Source organism: Triticum dicoccoides, chromosome 4B (genome assembly GCF_002162155.2).
Source record: "Triticum dicoccoides isolate Atlit2015 ecotype Zavitan chromosome 4B, WEW_v2.0, whole genome shotgun sequence".
NCBI lineage: Eukaryota > Viridiplantae > Streptophyta > Magnoliopsida > Poales > Poaceae > Triticum > Triticum dicoccoides.
Window position 1 is genome coordinate 373,854,697 of NC_041387.1, and position 27,887 is coordinate 373,882,583.

The 27,887-nt window shown below is 46.8% G+C and overlaps 2 protein-coding genes, 1 non-coding gene and 1 pseudogene across 3 annotated transcripts in view; all 4 read left to right on the plus strand.

Moving 5' to 3' along the window:
- Positions 1 to 5,908, plus strand: part of LOC119292680 (Fanconi anemia group I protein-like) — a 7,632-nt gene extending 1,724 nt beyond the window's left edge. The window contains exons 2-14 of the mRNA XM_037571429.1: positions 2 to 527; positions 643 to 724; positions 819 to 1,010; positions 1,120 to 1,184; positions 1,261 to 1,420; positions 1,500 to 1,745; positions 1,840 to 1,956; positions 2,085 to 2,276; positions 2,354 to 2,435; positions 2,528 to 3,468; positions 4,241 to 4,751; positions 4,830 to 5,020; positions 5,120 to 5,908. Of these exons, the coding sequence (XP_037427326.1) occupies positions 2 to 527; positions 643 to 724; positions 819 to 1,010; positions 1,120 to 1,184; positions 1,261 to 1,420; positions 1,500 to 1,745; positions 1,840 to 1,956; positions 2,085 to 2,276; positions 2,354 to 2,435; positions 2,528 to 3,468; positions 4,241 to 4,751; positions 4,830 to 5,020; positions 5,120 to 5,716 (3,902 nt within the window). The 3' untranslated portion in view covers positions 5,717 to 5,908. The remainder of the gene's footprint in view (position 1; positions 528 to 642; positions 725 to 818; positions 1,011 to 1,119; positions 1,185 to 1,260; positions 1,421 to 1,499; positions 1,746 to 1,839; positions 1,957 to 2,084; positions 2,277 to 2,353; positions 2,436 to 2,527; positions 3,469 to 4,240; positions 4,752 to 4,829; positions 5,021 to 5,119) is intronic.
- A 481-nt stretch (positions 5,909 to 6,389) lies between these two features.
- Positions 6,390 to 9,554, plus strand: LOC119296202 (60S ribosomal protein L18-3-like). Its single transcript, XM_037574601.1, has 5 exons — positions 6,390 to 6,546; positions 6,635 to 6,724; positions 6,828 to 6,956; positions 7,057 to 7,239; positions 9,191 to 9,554. Exons 1-5 carry the CDS (start codon positions 6,544 to 6,546, stop codon positions 9,347 to 9,349), a joined length of 564 nt encoding a protein of 187 aa, XP_037430498.1. The 5' UTR covers positions 6,390 to 6,543; the 3' UTR covers positions 9,350 to 9,554.
- LOC119296609 lies at positions 7,687 to 7,831 on the plus strand (annotated as a pseudogene).
- LOC119296468 lies at positions 8,138 to 8,230 on the plus strand. Its single transcript, XR_005145234.1, has one exon. It is a non-coding gene; the product is annotated as a small nucleolar RNA Z223 (small nucleolar RNA).
- Positions 9,555 to 27,887: the final 18,333 nt, after the last annotated feature.

Consider the following 27,887-nt stretch of genomic DNA (forward strand, 5'->3'; position numbering starts at 1 on the left):
GCCTCCGCTGCCTTCTCCTCCCTCCTCAACGCGCCCAGCTGGCCGTCTCCGACCCTCCTCGCCGTCGCCTCCCTCCTGCGCGACCTCCCCGTGTCATTCCGATCCCGTGTTCCCGACTGCCTATCTAAGGTTCTCTCCCTCCTCCCCGGCGCCGATGTCCAGGACCTCCCCACACTCGCCTATCAGCTCCTCCTCCTCGCCTCCAAACCGCTCCACCCCCAGCTCGTCCTCGCCGGCCTCCTCCGCTTCTTCGGCGGCCGCCACGGCGCCCGTGTGCGCGCCCCGCCGTCCATCGCACGGCAGGTCGAGGGCACCGTGCTGATGCACGTCGCCTTCGCGGTTAAGCAGGACCCTGCACTGGCAAGGGAGGTGGTAACCGCCGTCAAGGCCAATGCCGCGGGTGTGCTCAACGGATTCGCCGTGGCGGTACTGCTGTCCGTGGCACGCGTGCGGAGGTTCAATGACAGTGCTGTGGGCGTGCTCCGGGACGCTGCCACTACATCACGCCGGGATTATCGGACGTCGAGGTGAGGGCATTGTTGTCTAATTGGGATGTATGTAGCGTACATATTTGTTCCGAGATGTACTATTTAGCATCCATATTTGTTCTGATTGGCTTGTTTCGTAACCAATGTCTTATAGGCGCTGCAAGTGGTTGCCAGATCGCCTGAAAGAGGAAAGTGCGGAGGCTGCTCATTGTGTTGAGAAGGCACTACTGAAAGCAGTGAGGAATTTGTATTTTGAATCTGTGATGATCAGAATACTCTACCTTGGATTCTTATTTCCCTTTGGGATTGTAAATTGGGCCTAATATGCAGGTCGCTGAGAGCATTGGTGGGAGGGAGCATGTTGTTCCAAGCATTGTTCAGGTAGGTTTTCTCCTGTTAGAAGCCTCAAATGGTGATCCAGGGGACGAAGATGTTCCAGACGAAGGGGTTATGAGCACTGAAGAAATAGGTGTTAATATGCTCAAGTCGTTGTTTGAGACCCATGAAATGGCACGCACTGAGGTATTATGATCAAGGCGGTCTGATCTTTTTGTTGGGGAGTCAGTTATGGTTAGATGCTCGATTCATTTAATATGACATAGCATGTTTCCATTGGTTTACTTGAGGTCAGATAATTGAACAATGCAAGTTCCGGATCCTCTCAGCAAAGCCCCAGCAAAGTGCACCAGTTCTTCGGTAACAGAAGCTCAAAATCCCGTTAAAAGCTTGCGGAGTATACTTTCTTTCTAGTAAATTCTCTCTTTTTCTACAGGTTGCTTGGATGCTTAGTTCGGAGTCATCCGTTTCCAATGCTAGAATACGTTGCACACCTGAAGGAGTTACTGGACTATTTTGCCTTCATGAATGACAGGATATCGACGGGTCTGATAAATTGCATCTTGCCACTCACTAAGTTCAGCCGTGATCTCAAGGTCTGTGACCTTAACAATATTCCATGCTTTTGCTGTTGTAAACTGGGGGTATGATGATTGTGGTGGAATCAATTTTCAGGATTACATAATATTGGTAGTAAGGAAGGCCATGTTCAAGCGGGAGGATGCTGTCCGGATTGCCGCTACAAATGCTATAGTTGAGCTGATTGTAACAGAGAGCGAGTATAGGAAAAACGAAGCTAATCCTTTTCAAGATTCATCAAGTCAACCGAGCTCTAGCCAGCAACCTGAAATACATCGAGTGGTTGGTGTGGAACTCTTTCAAGAATTAAGTGGATTGCTTCGCAGATGTCTTTCGCAGCAGGTATCTTACAGATATACTGTGCCACCTATTTGTTCTATCCTTCATCTCTAGCAATGCAGATATAGTCCCTGACATAGCTACTCTGCTATGACAGGCTAGAGTCAAAACAGTCTTGTACGAGGGTCTCATTCGAATTGTTACCTCCGATCCAGATGTTGCAGACAATGTACTTGATTTCCTGTGGCCCCACTTCGTAAACTATTACATAGAGGTAAAACTACCCAAGAGATTCTTGTGTCCACTTCTGTCCACTTGATACTATAGATTCGCTCAAGTACATTCTTTTCGCAAGCCAAATAAAGTTGTTCTTATGGGATGCTGTTGCCTGAATTGCTTCAGAATGCAGAATGCCCCCTTAAAATGGATTCATGCTTTAAAGTTGAGAATGCCAAAGTATGTATGGTGGAACCTTTGGATTGCCTACTGTCATGTGTCACGTGCATTCTTCGAGCTCAGCAAAATAGTAAATGTCACCGACCACGTGATGCATATTGGAAGTGTTTCGGTTTTGCTCCTTCCCAGGATAATGAGGTTTGCTCTTTCCTCATTTTGAAATCCTTAACTAATTGGTTTAAGCATAATATATTCCGAATCTATGCTACTGTCAGGTTGGAAGATCCTCATCAAGGGACTTGTTCATGAAAGGATTATCAAATATCCAGAAGTATTTGAGGAAATGCCTCACAGAAGGTTTGTGATAACGGCATCCTGTTGGTGCTTAACCCTATTATTTTATATGACACATGTTTTTATGCTTACAGTTTGCTGTTGATTTATGACAGATCAACGAGGACAGACCCAAGAAGCTGGTTCTGCTTCTTCATCTTTGGAGATAGTCCAGTGTCATAATGTTTTTATGCCTGGAATCGTTGAGGTTTTTGTTGATTTTGCCGCTTCAAAACTAGCGGAAGCTGCTGATGAACCAAAGGAGAAGTTAGAAAAAGAAATACTGGAGCTCGTTGATGCTCACAGTGGCTTTGAGAGGAAAACAAGCAAGAGCAGGGAGAAAGTTGCACCAAGAAGAGGGGATTCAAGAGGTGCTACAGATAGGCAGACTAATGAACCTAAGGAAAATTCAAATGCTTCTTTGCTGAAATTACATGAAAAGAGGGGGGAATTTATGAATTCAAGTTTGTATGAGCTTGTAGTGATGTGTACCAAACAGTGCCATGCTGATAAATATGATAAAGGCAGCCAGCGTCCTAGCCAATCTAAATTGAATCAGAGCTCCAGTCTATTATCCTTTGTACTGAAAGCCTGCCTTGAGATGTTCAGATCACTTACAGCTAAGTCAAGTGGTCTGGCCATTGGAAATCTAAGAAGAACGCTGTATGAAGATGTAAAAAACTTCGCGCAGCCAATTGTGAAGCTCATATGGTGGTTTATGTTGGATTCAGAGCAAGAGAATGGTGGATTCAAAAAGAACACAACCCAAGGGAAGAGAACAGTTGAAAACAAAAAGGATCAGTTATATCTGGCATTGACATGCTTTAAAGAACTTTTTAAACTAAGTGTATCAGAAGACCGTTCTAGTGACATTATTGATCTTCTGATATCTTCGGCTCCTTCAAATATAGAGGATATGATGGAAGCTGACCAGCTTCATGACAATGACACTACTGTGACTGAGAATCCAGAAAAAAGAGGCGCTCATGTGTTTCTGAACATATTGAAGATGTTATATGCTAGAGCCCTTTCCCAATCCCTTTCACGTGAATCCGAGGTAAGCCTAATGGTAATCTGAGTAGGAAAGCAACATATGATGGATTCTGTTTCTACTGTATTACATTATTATAACTCTTATGATCAGTTGCACCTACTTAGCATAATAAGCATAATGCACAGTAGATGCTTCTGCTTCTGCACCGTTCATTTAGTTGGAAATATTTGCACATGCTCCTAGTTTACATGTTACTTGTTGGCCTGCTTATGTTATTTAGGGCAGAAGTTGTGCCACAGTTTAGTTCTACTCCCTTCGTTCCAAAATAATTGAAGTTATACATTTGTCATAAGTCAAACTTGCTTAAGTTTGACCAACTCTATAGAAAAATGTGCTAAGATCTACAACACCAACACATAGTATAAAAATATATTTCATAAAGAATCTCATGAGACTAATTTGATGTTCTAGATTTAATATATTTTCTGTAGACTTGGTCAAACTTAAACAAGTTTGACTTAGGACAAACCTAGAACTTCAATTATTTTGGAACGGAGGTAATAGATGATATAGATTAGTTGACATTTTCATATTCTAGATAACTTATCCATCCAAACTTGCTGTTCTCAGTCTTTGAGTGATTTGGTTTTCTTTGTTTTAGGTATGTGCGGGTATGTCATGCCAGATACCATGTTATGTGTTAACAAATAACTATCCACAAAATAATCCTCATTGAAGATACAAGTGAATAATTTAATCTTAATGGTTTGCTTTGGTAGATAATATAAAGTTCTCTTGCAAATGGAAAAACTAAAGTTCATGTTCATTTCTGCAGGCTGTATCTGAACTGATTTTTGGCATATCAAGGAAACTGCATCCTGATCAGAGGCATCTTGTGGGACATTGGGCTGCAGGCTTATGTCGAAAGAATACTGTCCAAAGCCCAACCACCGCACAAGAGATGGTAAAACTTGCTGTCCATCTTATGACAACTCCAGATGACATGATTCTTGTGCATGAGATGACAACAGAGTTGAAGAAGTTAATAGCCTCCGGAGACGAGGAGTCTGTAGATTCTTCCGAGGCATTTCTCATTGTCAATTGTAAAACAAAAAATTCACTTGTTGCTGTCTTCCTTCACATGGTTGAGTCATCTCTTATTGAACTGGAATGGGGTCTTGGTAAGCTTAAGGCAATGCTCACATTAGGTTATGGCTCTTCTAATGTTGACGAGGACCAGCCAGCAGATGAAAGGATGCAAAGAATGTTTCTGGAGGAAGCATTCTACTCAAGATCAACATCAGTAGTTCATGTCCTTTCGTCTTTCACACATATGAGCCTTAAGGGTAGGTTGAAAAAGTATCATAAAACGCCTATATTGTTACATTCCTCTATTCAGTCTGATTTTACCTTTGCATACTCAGATTCTCAGGCAGAGCAGTTTCTGAAACTGACTGCAAAGTTCTACAAGCTCTTGGCTCGCATCTCAAAGTCTCAGATTGCACCTAAGGGCTACAAGCAGTTCATACCAGGTCTCAAATTTCAGAAAATGGCGGAAGTAACTTGCAGGATGCTTACTGCTCCACTTTACAATTTTGTCTTTACACTTCAAGAGGTCTGTGGCACTCTATAAATACACTGTCCACGCTTATGGCTCCTGTGATCTCAGTGTAAAAGCTTCATGTTTTCTCGTTTACTTTCTTGTGTGTTACAGAGTGAGCAACCACACAAAAAAAGAATCCTCGCGAAGATTAAAAGGGAGAGCAAATGCATTCCTGATCTTATTTTCCAGGTGGAGGATTATGAGAAGTACCTAATCCAGTTAAGCAAACTCACAAAGGTGAACCTTTTGAGGCATGCCAAGCGTAGCGTAGCAAGAGATTTTCGGATACAACCAAAGGAGAAAGCTGCAGAAGAAGAACGTGAAGGGGATTCTCCTCCAGCGAGTGCTGCATCACCTGAGAGTGACCCTGAGGAGGATGCAGAAGGTCCAGATGTTCCCGCTGATGAAAACCTGCAGGCAAGTGCACAACATGATGACGCCGTCCAAGATTCTGAATCCGACGGAGAAGAGGAGGAAGTATTAGCACACAGGAAGAGAGCTAATGCAAACCAAATTGTCCAAGATTCTGAATCTGATGGAGAAGAGGAGGAAGTATTAGCACGCAGGAAGAGAGGTAAGACAAGCCAGATGGTCCAAGATTCTGAGTCTGATGGAGAAGAGGAGGAAATGTTAGCACGGAGGAAGAGAGCCAAGACAAACCAAATCATCCAAGATTCTGAATCTGATGAAGATGCTGAAGGCGAGTGAATTTTCTGTAGGCAGCAATCAGAAAGCATAAGTCATACTCGTAGGAAATATAGAGCAGTACTCGTAGATACTGTTTTGAACTGTTTGTTAACTTGTTGATTTTAGATGATATATAAGGTGTAATAGCAATCATTGTGCTCTTGCTCTTGGTTACATTTTTCTCATGAATTTTAACACGAACCACATTTCTTCTGGAGCGAGACATATACTCCCCCGTTCCTAAATATTTGTCTTTTTAGAGATTTCAAATGGTTACCACATATGGATGTATATAGACATATTTTAGAGTGTAGACTCACTCATTTTGTTCCGTATGTAGTCACTTGTTGAAATCTCTAGAAAGACAAATATTTAGAAACGGAGGGAGTACTACTGTACTATGTTGGCAATCTTTGATGACTAAATTTAGTCCTTCCTGTCTTACTGTACTTCACTCACTGCCAAGAAGAGCTTCCTGTATTGAAACGACTTGAGATGTATTGGCTGTAGACGGGGCAGCATATTGTCCCAGTACAAAGTGCAGTGATCCATGTCTAGCACCCTATCAGGAGGTAGCTCATGTTTTTCTTTAAAAAGAAAATGGCGGTTGCTGATGTTTCTGATGGGCAAAAGCATAGTCTGCAGTTGCACACAGTCGGCAACATCTGAATCTGATCCAAGGCTCCAAGCCACCGGACCGGACCCAACACAACACCAGGTTCCCGACCTGGTGCTGGTGCGCACAAACCCATTCGAGTCGACTCCACCGCCGACCCTATATATCCCTCACTCTTTCGGCTCGCCCGCAAAACCCTAGAACCCACCCCTACGCCGCCGCCGCCGCCGCCATGGTAACGTACCTCCCGGCCTGACTTGTGGACGCTGATCTATGTAACCGTGGGCACGATCTGACCCATCTCCTGTCCTCTCTCGTGGCAGGGTATCGACCTCGTCGCCGGCGGCCGTAACAAGAGGACCAAGCGCACCGCGCCAAAGTCGGACGATGTCTACCTCAAGCTTCTGGTGAAGGTAAACCACACGTTCACCTCGATCCGGTGGAGTCCTCCCCATTTCCTGCCGAATTTCGGAATTTATTTTGAGCAGCGTCTCATCCCGATCCGTGTGCGTGCAGCTCTACCGCTTCCTGGTGAGGAGGACCAAGAGCCAGTTCAATGCCGTGATCCTGAAGCGCCTCTTCATGAGCAAGACCAACCGCCCGCCGCTCTCGCTTCGTCGCCTCGTCAAGTTCTTGGATGGCAAGGTCTCTGTTCTTTTGTTTGGTGTTTATTATTGATGCGTGATTAGGTTCGTTTCGTTATCTCTGCATGACGCTGTTCGGCTTTGCGATTCTGGAAGTGCAGGATAACCAAATCGCTGTGGTCGTGGGCACCATAACCGACGACAAGAGAGTTTACGAGGTGCCGGCGATCAAGGTGGCAGCTCTCAGGTTCACTGAGACGGCAAGGGCCCGCATTGTGAATGCCGGTGGAGAATGCCTCACCTTTGACCAGCTGGCCCTTCGTGCTCCTCTTGGCCAGAACACGGTAATTTCTGCTGCCCACTTATGTTCTCATCCTCACTCGTCACTAAGTTTGTGTACATACGAGCATTGCTATGGATTACAATGTTTTCTGTACTTAATAATGCCTAATCGGTGATCCACAGGGAATATATTTGTTACTAGAATTCTTTTTGTTGTTGTTATTGTTGTTGTTGTTGTTGTTGTTGGCTCTTGTCTGACCGTACTATTTCAGATCCTGTTGCATAATCATATTTAATGTTGCGAAATTTGAACTCAACTTGCCATCTCTATAAAATATCTTATGGTTCTACTTTTTATATTTCATTCATTCAGTCTTGCTTGATCCTGGGAAGGTGGATGTACCTGTATCACCATGGTGCTACTGTCTTTTAATCGCTATGACTCCAGTAGGCAACATGATTGGTTCTTGAGTACAGTTTGTTTCCCTTTCTTCTGAGCATATTGGTGTCTGCACAGTGCTACCCCCAGGCTTGTCAGATCACAATCCTATGAATAAGAAACCCCCAATTTCTGTGCTTAGATCTACTATCCCATTTGGTGTTGCAGGTCATGTCACTTGTGATTGAGTCGTCTGTGTCAACATAGATCTACTATCCCATTCGGTGTTGCAGGTCATGTCACTTGTGGTTGAGTCGTCTGTGTCAACATAGATCTACTATCCCATTCGGTGTTTCAGGTCATGTCACTTGTGATTGAGTGGTCATGCATCTCTTGTCCATGTAGTAACAAACAAAATTTACATTGGAATGATGGCAGTGACCACACCTACGCTTCTGTTAATCTGTGAAGCACAAGGGAAAACAGTGGTTGAATTTCTTCAAATGAACTAATACATCCATTATCACTCTTCCTTCAGTTTATTCTTTAAGATTTATTATCTTTGTATGTGCTCTGGTTTACCGCGGCAGTGATGATACAAACCTTCAGCTTGCATGCCAGTTCTGCTTCTGAGAATTCATGACTGAGAAAGCTGAGATAGATCTGAGCCTTGAACCAGCACATCTTTCTAGGATCATTAATGATTTTGACACTTGCATTAGTTATGTTCTTCTTGGGAACCTTACTCTGGACCAAGGAGGTTTAGCTGTTGCATAAATCTATATGGTTGTCTTACCAGCCCATTGCACTATTATGATTGCTTTGGTGCCAAATGATCTAACCGAAATTCTGCTCTTTTGTCTCTCTACATAATGGTAGGTTGCTTCTTCTGGTTTCCTTCAGTCAAATATTCTAACAACACTAGCTCTCTCCTTTTTCTAGTTCCTGAATGATGTAGTTTCAATAGTCGAATATTTGTTGTGTTCTTGGAAGAACAGCATATGATGCATACTCTAGTGGTACATGCTGTATGCAGTGTGGACCAATACTCTGCTTATTGGTTGATCCCACTAATGGCATCATGATTTTGTTATATGAATGTTTTTGGCTTGCTTAAGTGGTGGGCAGTTTATACTTGAGTATGTACTATGGTTATACTTCAAAATGCATGCACCTGCATATTATGCTACGCTCAATCTGTTAACAAATACTGCTTATTCTCCGGTGTTCTGAATATCGTGATTCTATCGTAGAAATGTTTTTGTGCATTGCATTTTGCATTTTCAGCTATTGATGCAATCAAAACCTACACTTTAGGCATGATTTATTTTAGTGCACATTTTTTTGGGTTGTGATGTTTCAGCCTTGATGTTTGAATGCTAGTCTAGTATTGTCCATCCCACTTTTTTGCGACCATGTATTGCCCCTATTGTGTGTAGCGTTCATGTCTGTACACACTGTTGCGCTGTAAAAATTCCTATTCGTTTCATAATGTTGTTCCTGTTCTTCCAAGATATTGCGCTTCTAAATATGCAAATATATGTCATTGCATACCGGCATTGCAACTGGCCCATTACTCTGTGCTGTTGGTTGTGTACCAAGCAAATCATCACAAATTACAATCGTCTTAACAGGTTCTCCTGAGGGGTCCAAAGAATGCCCGTGAGGCAGTGAGGCACTTCGGTAAGGCTCCTGGTGTGCCGCACAGCCATACCAAGCCTTATGTCCGCTCGAAGGGAAGGAAGTTTGAGAAGGCAAGAGGAAGGAGGAACAGCAGAGGCTTCAAGGTCTAGGTTCTTGCTTGGTGTTCATGTGCTACACAGCTCTTGTTTGAGTCTGAGTTATGTTATTATTAAGTGCTAGGATCATCTAAATTTTGTTCGAATGTCACGCACTGTGCTATGTATCCGTTTTACCGGAAACTGTATTGTTTAACCTCTCTCAACTGGAAATCTTTCAAGTATCTGATCCTCTTGAATGAAGTATGATGGTTTGTTTGGTTGCCTGCCGCCCTGTGTCGATTAGGCAGTGGGCTAGAGCCACGTTCTGCATACGTGGTGTTTGGTTGGCAGCACACGAGGCTAAAAGGCTGGCTTTTGGCAGCACCCTCGTATGAATAAGGGCGGAAGTTTGTCAATGACGATCGCAAGAGAAGAGATTATTGAAAACATTAAAGAAACGTCATGTTGCAATTGGATATCCTCTGGATGGTCTTAAAACATTAGTTCTAATATGTGCCAACATAAATTAATATGGAGCCCGATGCCAAACAAGTTGATCATCGATGCCGCTTGAATAAGAAAATGAAGGAAGTGGTAATACCGCTTGAATAAGAAAATGAAGGAAGTGGTAATACGAGAATGAAGGAAGTGGTAAGAACAACTCTAGCAGACCCCACAAAATAACCGCCCAAAGGCGGGTCGGCGCAAAAAATCCCGCTCGAACAGACCCCGTAAACGCGGCCGGCTAGCAAAAGTTTTTGAGGGGCGCGGCAAAATCTCGGCCCCAACCCGCGAATATGCGGGTTTCCGCCTCGCCCCTACGGTGCCCCGTATCAGAGTCAAGCGGTTGGCGGGAGGGACGTTTCAGCCCCCGCCCTTTCCCCATCTCCTTCCGCTGCTGCCCGCCCTTGGTTTCGCCTGTCCACCGCCGGCGACTCCGGCCAAATCTGCGGGCGGAATCGCGCCGCGGGGGCGTCCCCCACCCTCCAGCACCGATACGCTGCACCGCCCCCGGATCCGGCGAGAAGAGCCGCCTCTCGTCGCTGTCGCCGCCGGGGATCGACCGCCCTTGAGCCCGTCCCTCGTCGCCGCCCGGGATCACCCGCCCCACGAGCCGCCGGTTAGTGTTTGTTTGTTTGTTTGTGCTTTGTGCCGAGCAGTATGCATAGTTGATTGACGCGGCGTACGATTCTTGTTCATGTAGATGGGATTGAGCCCGTGCGAGAAGTTCTTGCTCTCCGATTCATCCGATTCGGACGACTCGGATGTTGAGATGATGCTTGCAACCTTCGGCAGCAGACATTAGTGATGGCACTTGCTGTGAAGGAGCACGAAGACGAGAACCGGAAGAGGCGGCGAGGATCGACCGTCGGGCATCTTTGCATTCCTCGGAATCGTCATCTCGGGAACAAGATGTTGGTGCAAGACTACTTCGCGGAGAATCCAACATATCCACCGCACCTCTTCCGGAGAAGGTATCGAATGCGCCGATCACTCTTTGTGAAAATTGTTCAAGCTTGCGAGGCAATTTGTCGGTATTTTACTCAAAGAAGAAATGCTGCGAGTTTAAAGGGATTTACTGCATATCAAAAAATCTCCGCAGCTATGCGGGTGATTGTAGGCGTTCCGGCTGACTATGCCGATGAGTACCTTCGCATTGGTGAAGATAGCACAATTGAGTCAGTGCATATATTTGCCAAAGTGATCATCCGTGTCTTTGGTCCTGAATATCTTCGGGCACCCAACGAGGATGACACAAAGAAACCGATGACATCTAATGAGAGGAGAGGTTGGCCTGGCATGCTAGGTAGCATTGATTGTATGCATTGGACTTGGAAAAATTGCCCAAAGGCATGGCAGGGAATGTATTGTGGCAAGTCTCGTGTTGCAACAATTGTGCTAGAGGCCGTAGCATCAAAGGATTTACGGATTTGGCATTGCTTCTTTGGTATGCCGGGCACTCTCAATGATATCAATGTGTTGCAACGGTCTCATTTGTTTGCTAGGCTTGCTAAATGCTCCTGCTTGCAACTACACTGTCAATGGGCATGAATACACAAAAGGGTACTATCTTGCAGATGTTATATACCCTCCTTGGTGCACATTTGTCAAGAGCATCGAAGATCCAAAAACTAGAAAACATTGTGAATTTGCAAGGGTGCTGTTGGAAATATGCCCTAGAGGCAATAATAAATTTATTATTATTATATTTCCTTGTTCATGATAATCGTTTATTATCCATGCTAGAATTGTATTGATAGGAAACTCAGATACATGTGTGGATACATAGACACACCATGTCCCTAGTAAGCCTCTAGTTGACTAGCTCGTTAATCAATAGATGGTTACGGTTTCCTGACCATGGACATTGGATGTCGTTGATAACGGGATCACATCATTAGGAGAATGATGTGATGGACAAGACCCAATCCTAAGCCTAGCACAAGATCATGTAGTTCGTATGCTAAAGCTTTTCTAATGTCAAGTATCATTTCCTTAGACCATGAGATTGTGCAACTCCCGGATACCGTAGGAGTGCTTTGGGTGTGCCAAACGTCACAACGTAATTGGGTGGCTATAAAGGTACACTACGGGTATCTCTGAAAGTGTCTGTTGGGTTGGCACGTATCGAGATTGGGATTTTGTCACTCCGTGTAAACGGAGAGGTATCTCTGGGCCCACTCGGTAGGACATCATCATAATGTGCATAATGTGACCAAGGGGTTGATCACGGGATGGTGTGTTACGGAACGAGTAAAGAGACTTGCCGGTAACGAGATTGAACAAGGTATCGGTATACCGACGATCGAATCTCGGGCAAGTACAATACCGTTAGACAAAGGGAATTGTATACGGGATTGATTGAGTCCTTGACATCGTGGTTCATCCGATGAGATCATCGTGGAACATGTGGGAGCCAACATGGGTATCCAGATCCCGCTGTTGGTTATTGACCGGAGAACATCTCGGTCATGACTACATGTCTCCCGAACCCGTAGGGTCTACACACTTAAGGTTCGATGACGCTAGGGTTATAAAGGAAGCTTGTATGTGGTTACCGAATGTTGTTCGGAGTCCCGGATGAGATCCCGGACGTCACGAGGAGTTCCGGAATGGTCCGGAGGTAAAGATTTATATATAGGAAGTCCTGTTTCGGCCATCGGGACAAGTTTCGGGGTCATCGGTATTGTACCGGGACCATCGGAAGGGTCCCGGGGGCCCACCGGGTGGGGCCACCTGCCCCGGGGGGCCACATGGGCTGTAGGGGGTGCGCCTTGGCCTACATGGGCCAAGGGCACCAGCCCCTAGAGGCCCATGCGCCAAGATATAGGAAAAAGGGGAGAGTCCTAAAGGGGGAAGGCACCTCCGAGGTGCCTTGGGGAGGATGGACTCCTCCCCCCTCCTTAGCCGCACCCCTTCCTTGGAGGAGGGGGCAAGGCTGCGCCTCCCCACTCTCCCCTGCCCCTATATATAGTGGAGGGGAGGGAGGGCATCCATACCTGAGCCCTTGGCGCCCCCCTCCCTCCCGTGACACCTCCTCCTCTCCCGTAGGTGCTTGGCGAAGCCCTGTAGGATTGCCACGCTCCTCCATCACCACCACGCCGTTGTGCTGCTGCTGGATGGAGTCTTCCTCAACCTCTCCCTCTCTCCTTGCTGGATCAAGGCGTGGGAGACGTCGTCGAGCTGTACGTGTGTTGAACGCGGAGGTGCCGTCCGTTCGGCACTAGGATCATCGGTGATCTGAATCACGACGAGTACGACTCCATCAACCCCGTTCACTTGAACGCTTCCGCTTAGCGATCTACAAGGGTATGTAGATGCACTATCTTTCTACTCGTTGCTGGTCTCTCCATAGATAGATCTTGGTGACACGTAGGAAAATTTTGAATTTCTGCTACGTTCCCCAACAGTGGCATCATGAGCTAGGTCTATTGCGTAGATTCTTTGCACGAGTAGAACACAAAGTAGTTGTGGGCGTCGATATTGTTCAATATGCTTGCCGTTACTAGTCTTATCTTTATTCGGCGGCATCGTGGGATGAAGCGGCCCGGACCAACCTTACACGTACGCTTACGTGAGACCGGTTCCACCGACAAACATGCACTAGTTGCATAAGGTGGCTGGCGGGTGTCTGTCTCTCCCACTTTAGTCGGATCAGATTCGATGAAAAGGGTCCTTATGAAGGGTAAATAGCAATTGGCATATCACGTTGTGGTTCATGCGTAGGTAAGAAACGTTCTTGCTAGAAACCCATAGCAGCCACGTAAAACATGCAAACAACAATTAGAGGACGTCTAACTTGTTTTTGCAGGGTATGCTATGTGATGTGATATGGCCAAAAAAGGATGTGATGAATGATATATGTGATGTATGAGATTGATCATGTTCTTGTAATAGGAATCACGACTTGCATGTCGATGAGTATGACAACCGGCAGGAGCCATAGGAGTTGTCTTTATTTATTTGTGACCTGCGTGTCAACTTAAACGTCATGTAATTACTTTACTTTATTGCTAACCGTTAGCCATAGTAGTAGAAGTAATAGTTGGCGAGGCAACTTCATGAAGACACGATGATGGAGATCATGATGATGGAGATCATGGTGTCATGCCGGTGACGATGATGATCATGGAGCCCCGAAGATGGAGATCAAAAGGAGCAAAGTGATGATGGCCATATCATGTCACTATTTGATTGCATGTGATGTTTATCATGTTTATACATCTTATTTGCTTAGAACGACGGTAGTAAATGAGATGATCCCTTACAACAATTTCAAGAAGTGTTCTCCCCTAACTGTGCACCGTTGCGACAGTTTGCTGTTTCAAAACATCACGTGATGATCGGGTGTTTTATTCAGACGTTCAAATACAACGGGTGTAAGACAGATTTACACACGCGAAACACTTAGGGTTAACTTGACGAGCCTAGCATGTACAGACATGGCCTCGGAACACGGAGACCGAAAGGTCGAACATGAGTCGTATAGAAGATACGATCAACATGAAGATGTTCACCGATGATGACTAGTCCGTCTCACGTGATGATCGGACACGGCCTAGTTTGACTCGGATCATGTAATCACTTAGATGACTAGAGGGATGTCTATCTGAGTGGGAGTTCATAAGATGAACTTAATTATCCTGAACATAGTCAAAAGACCTTTTGCAAATTATGTCGTAGCTCACGCTATAGTTCTACTGTTTAGATATGTTCCTAGAGAAAATATAGTTGAAAGTTGATAGTAGCGATTATGCGGACAGTAGAAAGCTTATGTCCTTAATGCACCGCTCAGTGTGCTGAACCCCAAACGTCGTCTGTGGATGTTGCGAACATCGGACATACACGTTTTGATAACTACGTGATAGTTCAGTTAAACGGTTTAGAGTTGAGGCACCAAAGACGTTTTTGAAACATCGCGAAACATATGAGATGTTTTGAGGGCTGAAATTGGGATTTCAGGCTCGTGCCCATGTCAAGAGGTATAAGACCTCCGATGACTTTCTTAACCTGCAAACTAAGGAGAAAAGCTCAATTGTTGAGCTTGTGCTCAGATTGTCTGAGTACAACAATCATTTGAATCGAGTGGGAGTTGATCTTCCAGATAAGACAGTGATGGTTCTCCAAAGTCATTGCCACCAAGCTGTTAGAGCTTCGTGATGAACTATAACATATCAGGGATAGATGTGATGATCCTTGAGGTATTCGCGATGTTTTGACACCGCGAAAGTAGAAATCAAGAAGGAGCATCAATTGTTGATGGTTGGTGAAACCACTAGTTTCAAGAAGGGCAAGGGCAAGAAGGGATACTTCATGAAACGGCAAATCAGCTGCTGCTCTAGTGAAGAAACCCAAGGTAAAACCCAAACCCGAGACTAAGTGCTTCTGTAATAAAGGGAACAACCACTAGAGCAGAATTACCCTAGATACTTGGTAGATAAGAAGGCTGGCAAGGTCGATAGAAGTATATTGGATATACATTGTGTTAATGTGTACTTTGCTAGTACTCCTAGTAGCACCAGGGTATTAGATACCGGTTCGGTTGCTAAGTGTTAGTAACTCGAAACAAAAGGCTACGGAATAAAACGGAGACTAGCTAAAGGTGAGCTGACGATATGTGTTGGAAGTGTTTCCAAGTTTGATGTGATCTAACATCGCACACTCCCTCTACCATCAAGATTAGTATTAAACCTGAATAAGTGCTCTTGCACCTAAAGGAATGGTTTATTGAATTTTGATCGTAGGGATACACATTTTCATGCCAAAAGATATAAGATAGTAATGATAGTACCACTTACTTGTGGCACTGCCATGTAAGTCATAATGGTATAAAATGCATGAAGAAGCTCCATGTTGATGGATCTTTGGACTCACTCGTTTTTGAAAAGTTTGAGACATGCGAACCATGTCTATTGGTGTATATGCATGAAGAAACTCCATGCAAATGGACCGTTTTGACTCACTTGATTTTGAATCACTTGGGACATGCAAATCATACCACATGGGCAAGATGACTGAAAAGCCTTGTTTTCAGTAAGATGGAACAAGATAGCAACTTGTTGGAAGTAACACATTTTGATGTGTGCAGTCCAATGAGTGCTGAGGCATGCAGTGAATATCGTTATGTTCTTACTTCACAGATGGTTCGAGTAGATGTTGAGTATATTTACTTGATGAATCACGAGTCTGAATTATTGAAAGGTTCAAGTAATTTCAGTGTGAAGTTGAAAGATCGTCGTGACAAGAGGATAAAAGATCTATGATATGATCATAGAGATGAATATCTGAATCACGAGTTTGGCAAAGAATTAAGACATTGTGGAAATTGTTTCACAACTAATGCAGCCTGGAATACCATAGTGTGATGGTGTGTCCGAACATCATAACTGCACCCTATTGGATATGATGCATACCATGATGTCTCTTATCGAAGTACCACTATAGTTTATGGGTTCGGCATTAGAGACAACCACATTCACTTTAAATAGGGCACCACGTAATTCCGATGAGATGACACCGTATGAATTATGGTTTAGAGAAACCTAAGTTGTCGTTTCTTAAAGGTTTGGGGCTGCGACGCTTATGTGAAAAAGTTTCAGGATTAAGCTCGAACCCAAAGCGGATAAAATGCATCTTCATAGGAAACCCAAAACAGTTGGGTATACCTCCTAATTCAGATCCGAAAGCAATATGAATTGTTTCTAGAATCGGGTCCTTTCTCGAGGAAAGGTTTCTCTCGAAAGAGTTGAGTGGGAGGATGGTGGAGACTTGATGAGGTTATTGAACCGTCTCTTCAACTAGTGTGTGGCAGGGCATAGGAAGTTGTTCCTGTGGCACGTACACCAACTGAAGTGGAAGCTTATGATATTGATCATGAGACTTCGGATCAAGTCACTCCCAAACCTCGTGGGATGACAAGGATGCGTACTACTTCAGAATGGTACGTAATCCTGTCTTGGAAGTCATGTTGCTAGACAACAATGAACCTACGAGCTATGGAGAAGCGATGGTGGGCCCGGATTCCGATAAATGGCTCAAGGCCATAAAACCCGAGAGAGGATCCATGTATGAAAACAAAGTGTAGACTTTGGAAGAACTACTTGATGGTCATAAGGCTGTTGAGTACAGATGGATTTTGAAAGGAAGACAGACAATGATGGTAAGTGTCACCATTGAGAAAGCTCGACTTGTCGTTAAGATGTTTTTCGACAAGTTCAAGGAGTTGACTACGATGAGACTTTCTCACTCGTAGCGATGCTAAGAGTCTGTTGGAATTATATTAGCAATTACTGCATTATTTATGAAATCTTGCAGATAGGATGTCAAAACATTGTTTCCTCGACGATTCTTGAGGAAAGGTTGTATGTGATACAACCGGAAGGTTTTGTCTATCCTGAAATATGCTAATAAGTATGCAAAGCTCCAGCAATCTTTCTGAGGACTGGAGTGAGCATCTCGGAGTTGGAATGTATGCTTTGATGAGATGATCAAAGATTTTGGGTGTATACAAAGTTTATGAGAAACTTGTATTTCCAAAGAAGTGAGTGGGAGCAATATAGAATTTCCGATGAGTATATGTTGTTAACATATTGTTGATCGGAAATGACGTAGAATTTCTGGAAAGCATATAGGGTTATTTGGAAAGTGTTTTCAATGGAAAACCTGGATTAAGCTACTTGAACATTGAGCATCAAGATCTATAAGGATAGATCAAAACGCTTAATAGTACTTTCAAATGAGCACATGCCTTGACGTGATCTTGAAGGTGTTCAAGATGGATCAATCAAAGAAGGAGTTCTTGCCTGAGTTGTAAGGTATGAAGTTAAGACTTAAAGCTCGACCACGGCAGAATAAAGAGAAAGGACGAAGGTCGTCCCCTATGCTTAAGACGTAGGCTCTACAGTATGATATGTTGTGTACTGCACCTGAAGTGTGCCTTGCCATGAATCAGTCAAGGGGTACAAGAGTGATCCAAGAATGGATCACATGACAGCGGTCAAAGTTATCCTTAGTAACTAGTGGACTAAGGAATTTTCTCGATTATGGAGGTGATAAAGAGTTCGACGTAAAGAGTTACGTCGATGCAAGCTTAACACCTATCCGGATAGCTCTGAGTAGAGATACCGGATACGTATAATGGAGCAACATTTTAGAATAGCTCCAAGTAGAACAGTTATTTGGAATAGCTCCAAATAGAACGTGGTAGCTGCATCTAGGAGATGACATAGAGATTTGTAAAGCACACACGGATCTGAAAGGTTCAGACCCGTTGACTATAACCTCTCTCACAAGCATAACATGATCAAACCCAGAACTCATCGAGTGTTAATCACATGGTAAATGTGAACTAGATTATTGACTCTAGTAAACTCTTTGGGTGTTAGTCACATGGGGATGTGACCTTGAGTGTTAATCACATATCGATGTGAACTAGATTATTGACTCTAGTGCAAGTGGGAGACTGTTGGAAATATGCCCTAGAGGCAATAATAAATTTATTATTATTATATTTCCTTGTTCATGATAATCGTTTATTATCCATGCTAGAATTGTATTGATAGGAAACTCAGATACATGTGCGGATACATAGACACACCATGTCCCTAGTAAGCCTCTAGTTGACTAGCTCGTTAATCAATAGATGGTTACGGTTTCCTGACCATGGACATTGGATGTCGTTGATAACGGGATCACATCATTAGGAGAATGATGTGATGGACAAGACCCAATCCTAAGCCTAGCACAAGATCATGTAGTTCGTATGCTAAAGCTTTTCTAATGTCAAGTATCATTTCCTTAGACCATGAGATTGTGCAACTCCCGGATACCGTAGGAGTGCTTTGGGTGTGCCAAACGTCACAACGTAACTGGGTGGCTATAAAGGTACACTACGGGTATCTCTGAAAGTGTCTGTTGGGTTGGCACGTATCGAGATTGGGATTTTGTCACTCCGTGTAAACGGAGAGGTATCTCTGGGCCCACTCGGTAGGACATCATCATAATGTGCACAATGTGACCAAGGGGTTGATCACGGGATGGTGTGTTACGGAACGAGTAAAGAGACTTGCCGGTAACGAGATTGAACAAGGTATCGGTATACCGACGATCGAATCTCGGGCAAGTACAATACCGTTAGACAAAGGGAATTGTATACGGGATTGATTGAGTCCTTGACATCGTGGTTCATCCGATGAGATCATCGTGGAACATGTGGGAGCCAACATGGGTATCCAGATCCCGCTGTTGGTTATTGACCGGAGAACATCTCGGTCATGACTACATGTCTCCCGAACCCGTAGGGTCTACACACTTAAGGTTCGATGACGCTAGGGTTATAAAGGAAGCTTGTATGTGGTTACCGAATGTTGTTAGGAGTCCCAGATGAGATCCCGGACATCACGAGGAGTTCCGGAATGGTCCGGAGGTAAAGATTTATATATAGGAAGTCCTGTTTCGGCCATCGGGACAAGTTTCGGGGTCATCGGTATTGTACCGGGACCACCGGAAGGGTCCCGGGGGCCCACCGGGTGGGGCCACCTGCCCCGGGGGGCCACATGGGCTGTAGGGGGTGCGCCTTGGCCTACATGGGCCAAGGGCACCAGCCCCTAGAGGCCCATGCGCCAAGATATAGGAAAAAGGGGAGAGTCCTAAAGGGGGAAGGCACCTCCGAGGTGCCTTGGGGAGGATGGACTCCTCCCCCCTCCTTAGCCGCACCCCTTCCTTGGAGGAGGGGGCAAGGCTGCGCCTCCCCACTCTCCCCTGCCCCTATATATAGTGGAGGGGAGGGAGGGCATCCATACCTGAGCCCTTGGCGCCCCCCTCCCTCCCGTGACACCTCCTCCTCTCCCGTAGGTGCTTGGCGAAGCCCTGTAGGATTGCCACGCTCCTCCATCACCACCACGCCGTTGTGCTGCTGCTGGATGGAGTCTTCCTCAACCTCTCCCTCTCTCCTTGCTGGATCAAGGCGTGGGAGACGTCGTCGAGCTGTACGTGTGTTGAACGCGGAGGTGCCGTCCGTTCGGCACTAGGATCATCGGTGATCTGAATCACGACGAGTACGACTCCATCAACCCCGTTCACTTGAACGCTTCCGCTTAGCGATCTACAAGGGTATGTAGATGCACTCTCTTTCTACTCGTTGCTGGTCTCTCCATAGATAGATCTTGGTGACACGTAGGAAAATTTTGAATTTCTGCTACGTTCCCCAACAGGTGCAAGAGGCAGCCCGAAAATACATTGAAAGAGCATTCGGGGTTTTGCAATCTAGGTTTGCCATTGTTCGTGGTCCTGCTCGTTTTTGGGACAAGAGGACCTTGAAAAATATCATGACATGTTGTGTTATCCTTCACAATATGATTCTCCAAGATGAGAGAGGAATGAATTTGGAGTTCTTCTACAACAATGTGGGTAGCCGTGTCAAATCAGTTAGAGACCCTAACTGCATTAGAGCTTTTCTTCAGACCTACAAGGAGATTGAAAATGCAAACACCCACTTTCAGCTTCAGGAGGATCTCATTGAGCATCATTGGCAAAGGGCTGGATGGTAACAAACTCATTTTCTATTCATTTGTATTTGTATTTGGGACAAGTTTTGTATTGCATTATTTAATTTGCTTCGGTGATTTCAATAATTATTTGTAATGTGGATGATTGTTGTATTGTGTTGGTATTGAATAATTATTTAGTTTGCTTCCGTGATTTGAATAATTATTTTGTAGTGTGGATGTTTGTTTTATTTTTGTGGTGTGGTATTGATATTTTTGGACCAGCGGGATGCGTGATGCAGCGGCGCAAGAGCAGACCCCGCAAAGCCGACCTGTAAAAAAAGTATATTCCACGAATATCCTTTTATACGAGTCCGTTTGAGGAGTCTGCCTCTGCGGCCATCCGCGCCGGCCCGCAAAGCCATTTTTCTGCGAACTGCAAACACGTTTTGTGGGTCTGCGGGATGCGGGGTCTACTAGAGATGCTCTAAGGAATGAAATATTAAAACTTCTGGAGCAGGTAAATTTATCCTATAACTGATAATAGATAGATAAGTCTTACATTGTGGCCCTAAGAAATGTAGCATTATTTCTAATGATAAAAATGAACTTATCTGGCAAAGAGTTGTAACTAGTTATATGATGATTATGATTTTAGAAAAATTGAATAAGGCTACTAGTCATTATCCTTTGCCTTTTATTGATCAAATGTTAGAAAGATTGTCTAAGCATACATAAGTTTATCTTCTTTTGTGATGAATGTCAAAGAGTTGTAAATGTTGGTAGACGTCGGGAAATGCCTATGAATTATTCATTTATAACCATTTGATGTTTAGGGTTTTGGTTATATGAGACTTTTTCCTTCCTCGCATGGTTATACTCATATTCTAGTTGTTGTTGATTATGTCACTAAATGGGCAGAGGCTATTCCAACAAAAAATATTGATCATAAGACTTCTATTAAAATGCTTAAAGATGTTATTTTTCTGAGATTTGGAGTCTCTCGATATTTAATGACTGATGGTGGTTCACATTTTACTCATGGTGCTTTCGGAAAAGTTTTAGCTAAGTACTCCCTCCAGACCTTTTCACTATGCATATTAGATTTCTCAAAAGTCAAACTTCATCAACTTTGACCAAATTTATATTAAAAATTAACAATATTTAGTATACCAATTAAATATAGTATGAAAATATATTCTATAATGGATCTAATGGCATTGATTTTTGTATTATCATTTTTGATAATTTTTTGAATAAACATGGTCAAACTTTAAACACTTTGACTTAGGACAAATCTAACACGCGGTGTAAAAGAACCGGAGGGAGTATGATGTATACCATAGAGTAGCATCACCTTATCATCCTTAGTCTATTGGGTAAGTTGAACTAACTAATAGTGAAATAAAATTAATATTGAAAAAAACTGTTAATAAATCTAGAAAGAATTGGTCTAATAAATTGGATAGTGCACTTTGGGCATATAGAACTGCTTATAAAAATCCTATGGGTATGCCCCCCCCGGTAAAATGGTTTATGAAAAAGCATGTCAATTACCTCTTGAACTAGAACATAAAGCTTATTGGGCTAAGAAAGAATTTAATTATGATTTTAAAATTGCTACCAAAAACAGGTTATTTGATATGAGTTCTTTAGATGAATATGATGGGATTCATTGCAAGGAAAACCATTTTTTTCCTACGGGAGAAAGAATAAACCCAAGGCCGAACTACTAGATGCTAGCAACGAGTAGGAAAAGGTCTACATACCCTTGTAGAACACGCCCATTTAACGATCTAAAGATCGTGGGTGATGTAGTCGTACTTTCGTCGGATCAATTCGATGTAGCACTACACGAACGATGCCTCTGAATTGCACACACATGCAGCTTGATGTCGTATGCTCCTTCTTTATCCAGCAAGCGAGGGGAAGAGGTGGATGAGATTGATATCAGTAGCAGATGGCATGGTGGCAGAAGTATGATGGAAATCCGGCAGAGCTTCGCTAAGAACTGCACGAATGAGGGACGTATAGAACGAGAGGGAGGCGGCCAGCAACGGGGATGTCAGATCCTGCGGCCAGCCCCTACCTCCACTATTTATAGGCATGGGGGAGGAGGCTTGGCCCCTCCTCCAAGCATCTGGGGTCAGCACACCGAAGGGGGAGGGAAATCTCCTCCTTCCTTCCCCACCAATCGTGATCCCTCTTTTTTAGGGATCTTGATCTTATCCCTTCAGGATTTGATCCTATTCCTTTTAGAGAGGATATTGGTGCGCATGGACCAGAGGTGTGGCGCCTTGTCCCACCACCCACATCCATGTGGGTATATCCATGCAGGTGGGTCCCACTTAGAAACCTTCTAGAACCTTCCTGGTATAACATCGAAAAATCCCAAACTTTTTTGGTAACCCTGAAAATACTTTCCATATATGTTTTCTTTGTCCCCGAACCATTACGAAGCTCCTCATGATGTCTAGGATCCCATATGAGACTCCGAATCAAAATTCGATAATACCATCTTATTATCTCATCAAACCCTAGCGACATCAAACTTTAAGTGTGTGACCCTACGGGTTTGAGAATATGTGGACATGATGAAGACTACTCTCCGATCAATAACCAATAGTGGGACCATGGATGCCCATAATGGTCCCCACATATTCCACGAAGACATTTCATCGGTTGAACCACGACATCAAGGATTCAAATAATCCCGTATACAATTCCCTTTGTCTGGCGATATGTTACTTGCGCGAGATTCGATTGTCGGTATCACCATACCTACACTGGTACAGAGTCATGCTATACTGTCGGTGTTCTGGGAACGTGGCCTCGTATGGCCCACCTTCAGCATTGACAACTCAAGACACTCGCGAGGGGCCAAGTCTTGCGAGGCGGGTGGCATCAAGACCTCCAGAAGGAGCGGCCTCCTTAGGATGGCTCCCGAGAAGCGGACATTTCTGTGCAGGTCTCCACCTCGTGAGGTTCGAATGACGCAAGCCATGACGACCAAGGCCAGGCGGGCGCCAGCGGGCGTAGTACAACAGTTTCCTCTTTGGTGCTAAGGAGGCAAGCGCAAGTGAGGAGTCCTGAGGAATTAGCCAAAGGTTTCCATTTCCATGCAACAAGACCAAGACCGCCAGGACGGCAGGACGGAGGTCATCCTCGAGTCCACCGCGGCGTCACAACCACAAACTTTGCAGGCGAAGACTACTTTTGTCAGGATAAGATGTACTAGTTGTCTCCCTTTGAATTGCCGTTGTGGGATCCCTTCCCACCTCCATTTTGGGGAAGAGGACCAAGGCCACTATAAATATATCCTAGCCACCATCGTAGAAGGGGATCGATGAGCGGGATAGATCATTCAGATCATCCTCACCCTCACCAGCTCAAGAACACACCTCCTGAGGTTGTTCGCCCACTGTACTAGTTCATCCTCAGCCCACCTAGAGGCCAGTCCACCACAAAGTAGGAGTAGGGTTTTACACCGCAAGGTGGCCCGAACCTGGGTAAATTGCCTTGTTCCGTTTCCTTCTAGTTCATAGAGCTAGGCCGTGGGATCAGCGAGTAAGCAGACTGGAGAGGTTGAGTTCTTCGCACGCACCCAAGAGTTCGAATCTATCAAGGGTCTGCGAAGCCCGGAATCCGATATTTGGCGCGCTAGGTAGGGGTGCGTCGGAGCCTCTCTTCCTCCAGTCGATCTGCCCTTGCTCCACCGTCCCCATGGCTGATGCTCGTCGAGTTCATGCTGAGCGCCGGGCTTCCCTCATCGCCCGCGTCGCCCAGATGGCGCCGGCGGGCGACGACGCTCCCCGTCGCCCCCATCGCCTACGACCAACGCTGCCACTGGCCCTGCGGCCCACGAGCAACAGGCTTCGTCAATGCTGCCTCCAGTGCGGCGTGATGGGCGCATCACCATCCCGTCACTAACTTCGGTGGCTGCTTCATCTTCTCATGCACGCCGCGAGCCGATGAACGCCCAAGCTGCGTTGCTCATGGCACGCGAGCTCCTGCCTCCTACGCTACTGCCCAACCGGCGACCTCTACGAGGACTGGTTGGACCGCATCCTCGAGCTCGTCAGCGCCGCCGGAGAGGCCCCTGCACCATCTCGTTTGCTGCCTCCCCTGCCGCCTCTAGCAAGCGGCGTGGCCCACGGTGCACCTCTTCCGCCTCCTAGGCAAGACGTCATCCCCGAGCTAGGCGGGAGGCTCCTCGACGCGATCTGCAGCATAGGGCATCGGCACGCGACGAAGCAAGCTGCCAAGTGGTGCAGAGGCTGCAAGGAGATGCGTGTGCGCTCCCAGCACCGCCACATCAACACCGCGTGCCGCCCATTGTGGTGGCGCGCGAGTGCCAAGGTCAGGCTCCACCTCTATGATGGGTTCCCGTTGCCACGGTGGGATGCCGTGCATTCACTCTAGAGCTGTGCAGTGTCATTTGGCTAGAAAATTTCAAGCCCAACCTGCCTCCACGCTACGACGACACTCCCGACCCCGTCGAGTTCCTGCAGCTCCACGAGCTAAGTATCAAGGTGGCCAACAGTGACGACAAGGTCATGGTGACCCGGTTTCCCATGGCCCTCAAGGATGGCGCGCACTCGTGGCTCCTGAACCTCCCTATGGGATCGATCTTCTCTTGGGATGAGATGCGGGAGCGCTTCATTGCCAACTTCCAGGGTACTCGTGACCGCCCACCGGCTGCGGGTGACCCGCGACGAATCAAACAACAGCCAGGAGAGACCTTGCAAAAGTACATCCAGCGCTTCAACGATGTTCGCCTCAAGATTCCCAAGGTGTCGGACGAGGCCATCATTTCGGCGTTCACTGATGGCGTCCGTGACGTCAAGATGAAGGAAGAGCTTACCATACATGAGGACCTGTGCACGGCACTAGAGATGTTCAACATGGCAACCAAATGCGCGCGAGCTGAGGAGGGTCGCCTCTCCCTCCTGGAGCTCCGAGAGGCTCACCTAGAAGACAAGAAAACCAAGGCCAAGGACATGAAGCGCAAGGGACCAGCTATGCTTGCGGCCGAACCAGAGATGAAGCGCGGCTGCGACCACCTGGAGTCATCCAAGGGTAGCCCCCCATTCTGCGTCTTCCACAACATGCACAACCACAACACCAATGACTGCCAAGAGCTCAGGGACATCCACGCCGGGCTACGACTGTGGAGTAGGCCGAGGCGGAGGATGCTGGGACAACCGCGACCCCCGCTAGGACTGGTGCGACCAGCCTCATGAGGACTGCTGGTAGGGCCAGCCTCGCGAGGGCCCCTGGAGAGATCAGCCTCGCGAGGACCATCCTCAGGGCAACGTTGGCCTTCCTCCGCCACCGCCACTACCAAGAAGGAATGATGACCACCACCAAGATGAGGGGGATGGGGGCTTCCAAGAGCCTCGTTCCATCGCCTGCATCCTAGGCGGTGCTCAGCCCCCTGCCTCCCATCGCATCTTCAAGCAGTTCGAGGGCGAGGTGAACGCGGACCTCCCCAAGCTCGAGGTGACGCGTCCACTCAGGTGTTCCAAGTACACCATCACTTTTGACTCGTCTGACCAGCTCAAGTGCGCGGCCACTGTCGGTGCCATCCTGATGCTCTGCTCGCCTACCATCTGCACCGTCCTTGTCACCAAGAACCTCATCGATGGTGGCGCGTGGCTCAATGTTCTCTCCGTTGAGATGTTCGACAGGCTCTAGGTGCACTACGACCAACTCTAGCCTACCAAGCCCTTCTCAGGAGTGACCGACGGCTCCACCACCCCGATAGGGTAGATCTGCCTCCCTTTCACCTTCGGTAAGCACGACAACTACCGCACCGAGCTCATCGACTTTGATGTTTCCCACATTCGCCTCCCGTACAATGCCATCCTCGAGTACCCGACCCTGGCCAAGTTCATGGCCGCGACTCATCATGGCTACAATGTCCTCAAGATGCCCGGGAGCTACGGCATCATCATGGTCGCCTACGACGAGAAGGACGCGGTGTGCTCTCTCGAGCACACCTACTAGGCTACGGCTGTCGAGGACCCAAACAATGAGGGCACTGTCTACCCTCCTGAGGCTGTCCCTAAGAAGAAGTAGCAGCTGCTCCGCCTCATACCTCAGGAGGATGGGGTGGCTGGTGGCCCTGCCTCAGGACCTGCGCCCATCGACGGGGAGCCTTCCCCTCTCGCATAGGAAGGTGCGCCTGGTGCCCCCCTCAGGCTGGGCTCAGGGGGCCTCTGACCTAGCCAGCATCACAAGGGAGGTGCTCGGGCACCATGTGGAGGCGTGCTTCAACGCGCACTTCCGTGAGGAGAGCACAGGGCGTGAGGCACCAGGTGCTCAGGAGTTCATCACCAAGGCGATCGAGGAGCTTCAGGAAGCAAGAGCCATGCGAGGTGAGCGTTGCCCCGCACTGTCAGGCGCAACTCCCTCCCCTGGCGAGGGCAGCGAGCTGCGCGCCTGCGTCAACATCCCAGGGCTCAACAGGGCCGCATCTCAGGAGCTCTTCTGGCTGTCCCATGTTGGCCGGTGCGAGGGCCCACTTCACAGCTATGTTCGCATGCCTTTCGGTTTGCTGAACGGGGCTGCCATGCACCAGCGCCATATGAGGGGCGTCATGGCATCTCATGAGGCCTTACACCAGGCAATCCTGTCGGAGGTGGCAATGGATCCTCTAGAATCCCCCGGGCCTCCAGAGCCTCGCGAGGTTCAGGACCTGGGCGACTCGTGAGGAGCAACTTCTGCAGCAAGCATCTTCAGCTACTCCAACACTTCTTCAGCAATGGTGCCAGGTGACACTTTTTGGTTTGTTCAGTTGGGGGCGCCCCTCGGGCTGCATCATCCCCAAGCCGTGTGGGTCCGTCCCTACGGCGTGTATCATTCTTTGCATCTAACAGAACTGGCTTTACCTCCTTCCATGAGTTGCTTTATGATTATCACCTATCTGTCCGGTGCTTTGTCGCCATGAACGTCATACGCCCTTGCGAACCCACCCACGACCGCCTCATGATTAAGGACTAGCACAACATCTGTGCTTGGGTCCGTCCCTCCAGCGTCGCTAAACCCAAGTGCCTGAGCTCTGGCTCATGGGCCAGCTCCCGTGCATGTCACCTCCCATGGTCCTTGGTGCCTTGTTCTCGCATGAGCTAATCGGGGGCGGATAAGTTAGGGCGCGTGACCCAGTGCCTCGCCACCGCAGGAGCCGTGCACCGGTTGTCTTTCTTTAGGACTTTCACATGAGAAGACTGGGCACATCATCTGTTCTCGGGTCCGTCCCTGCAGCGTCGACACACCCAACGGCTGATCTCTGTCTGGCGGGCCGGCCCCATTCACGTCACCTCCTGGGGTCGTTGGTGTTTGGCCTTCTCACACGATAACCTCAGGAGATTCACTCGGCGCAGGCTGCTTAACCATCTTGCAGGACTATCACAAGTGCTCCGAATCAAATTCAGGCGCAACCCGCCTTGAGGTAGGGCCTTGTGAGTCCCGCGCTGGCTCACGAGTGCCCATACAGGCCTCCTCTAGCCCTGCCGTGCAAGCCACGTGCCAGGGCGGGGCTGTACATGCCCCGGAGTCTCCCCTCAGAGGGGGCTCCCACCCACGTACCAGCGGAAGCCCCATGCTCCGCGCTGGCGGACGAC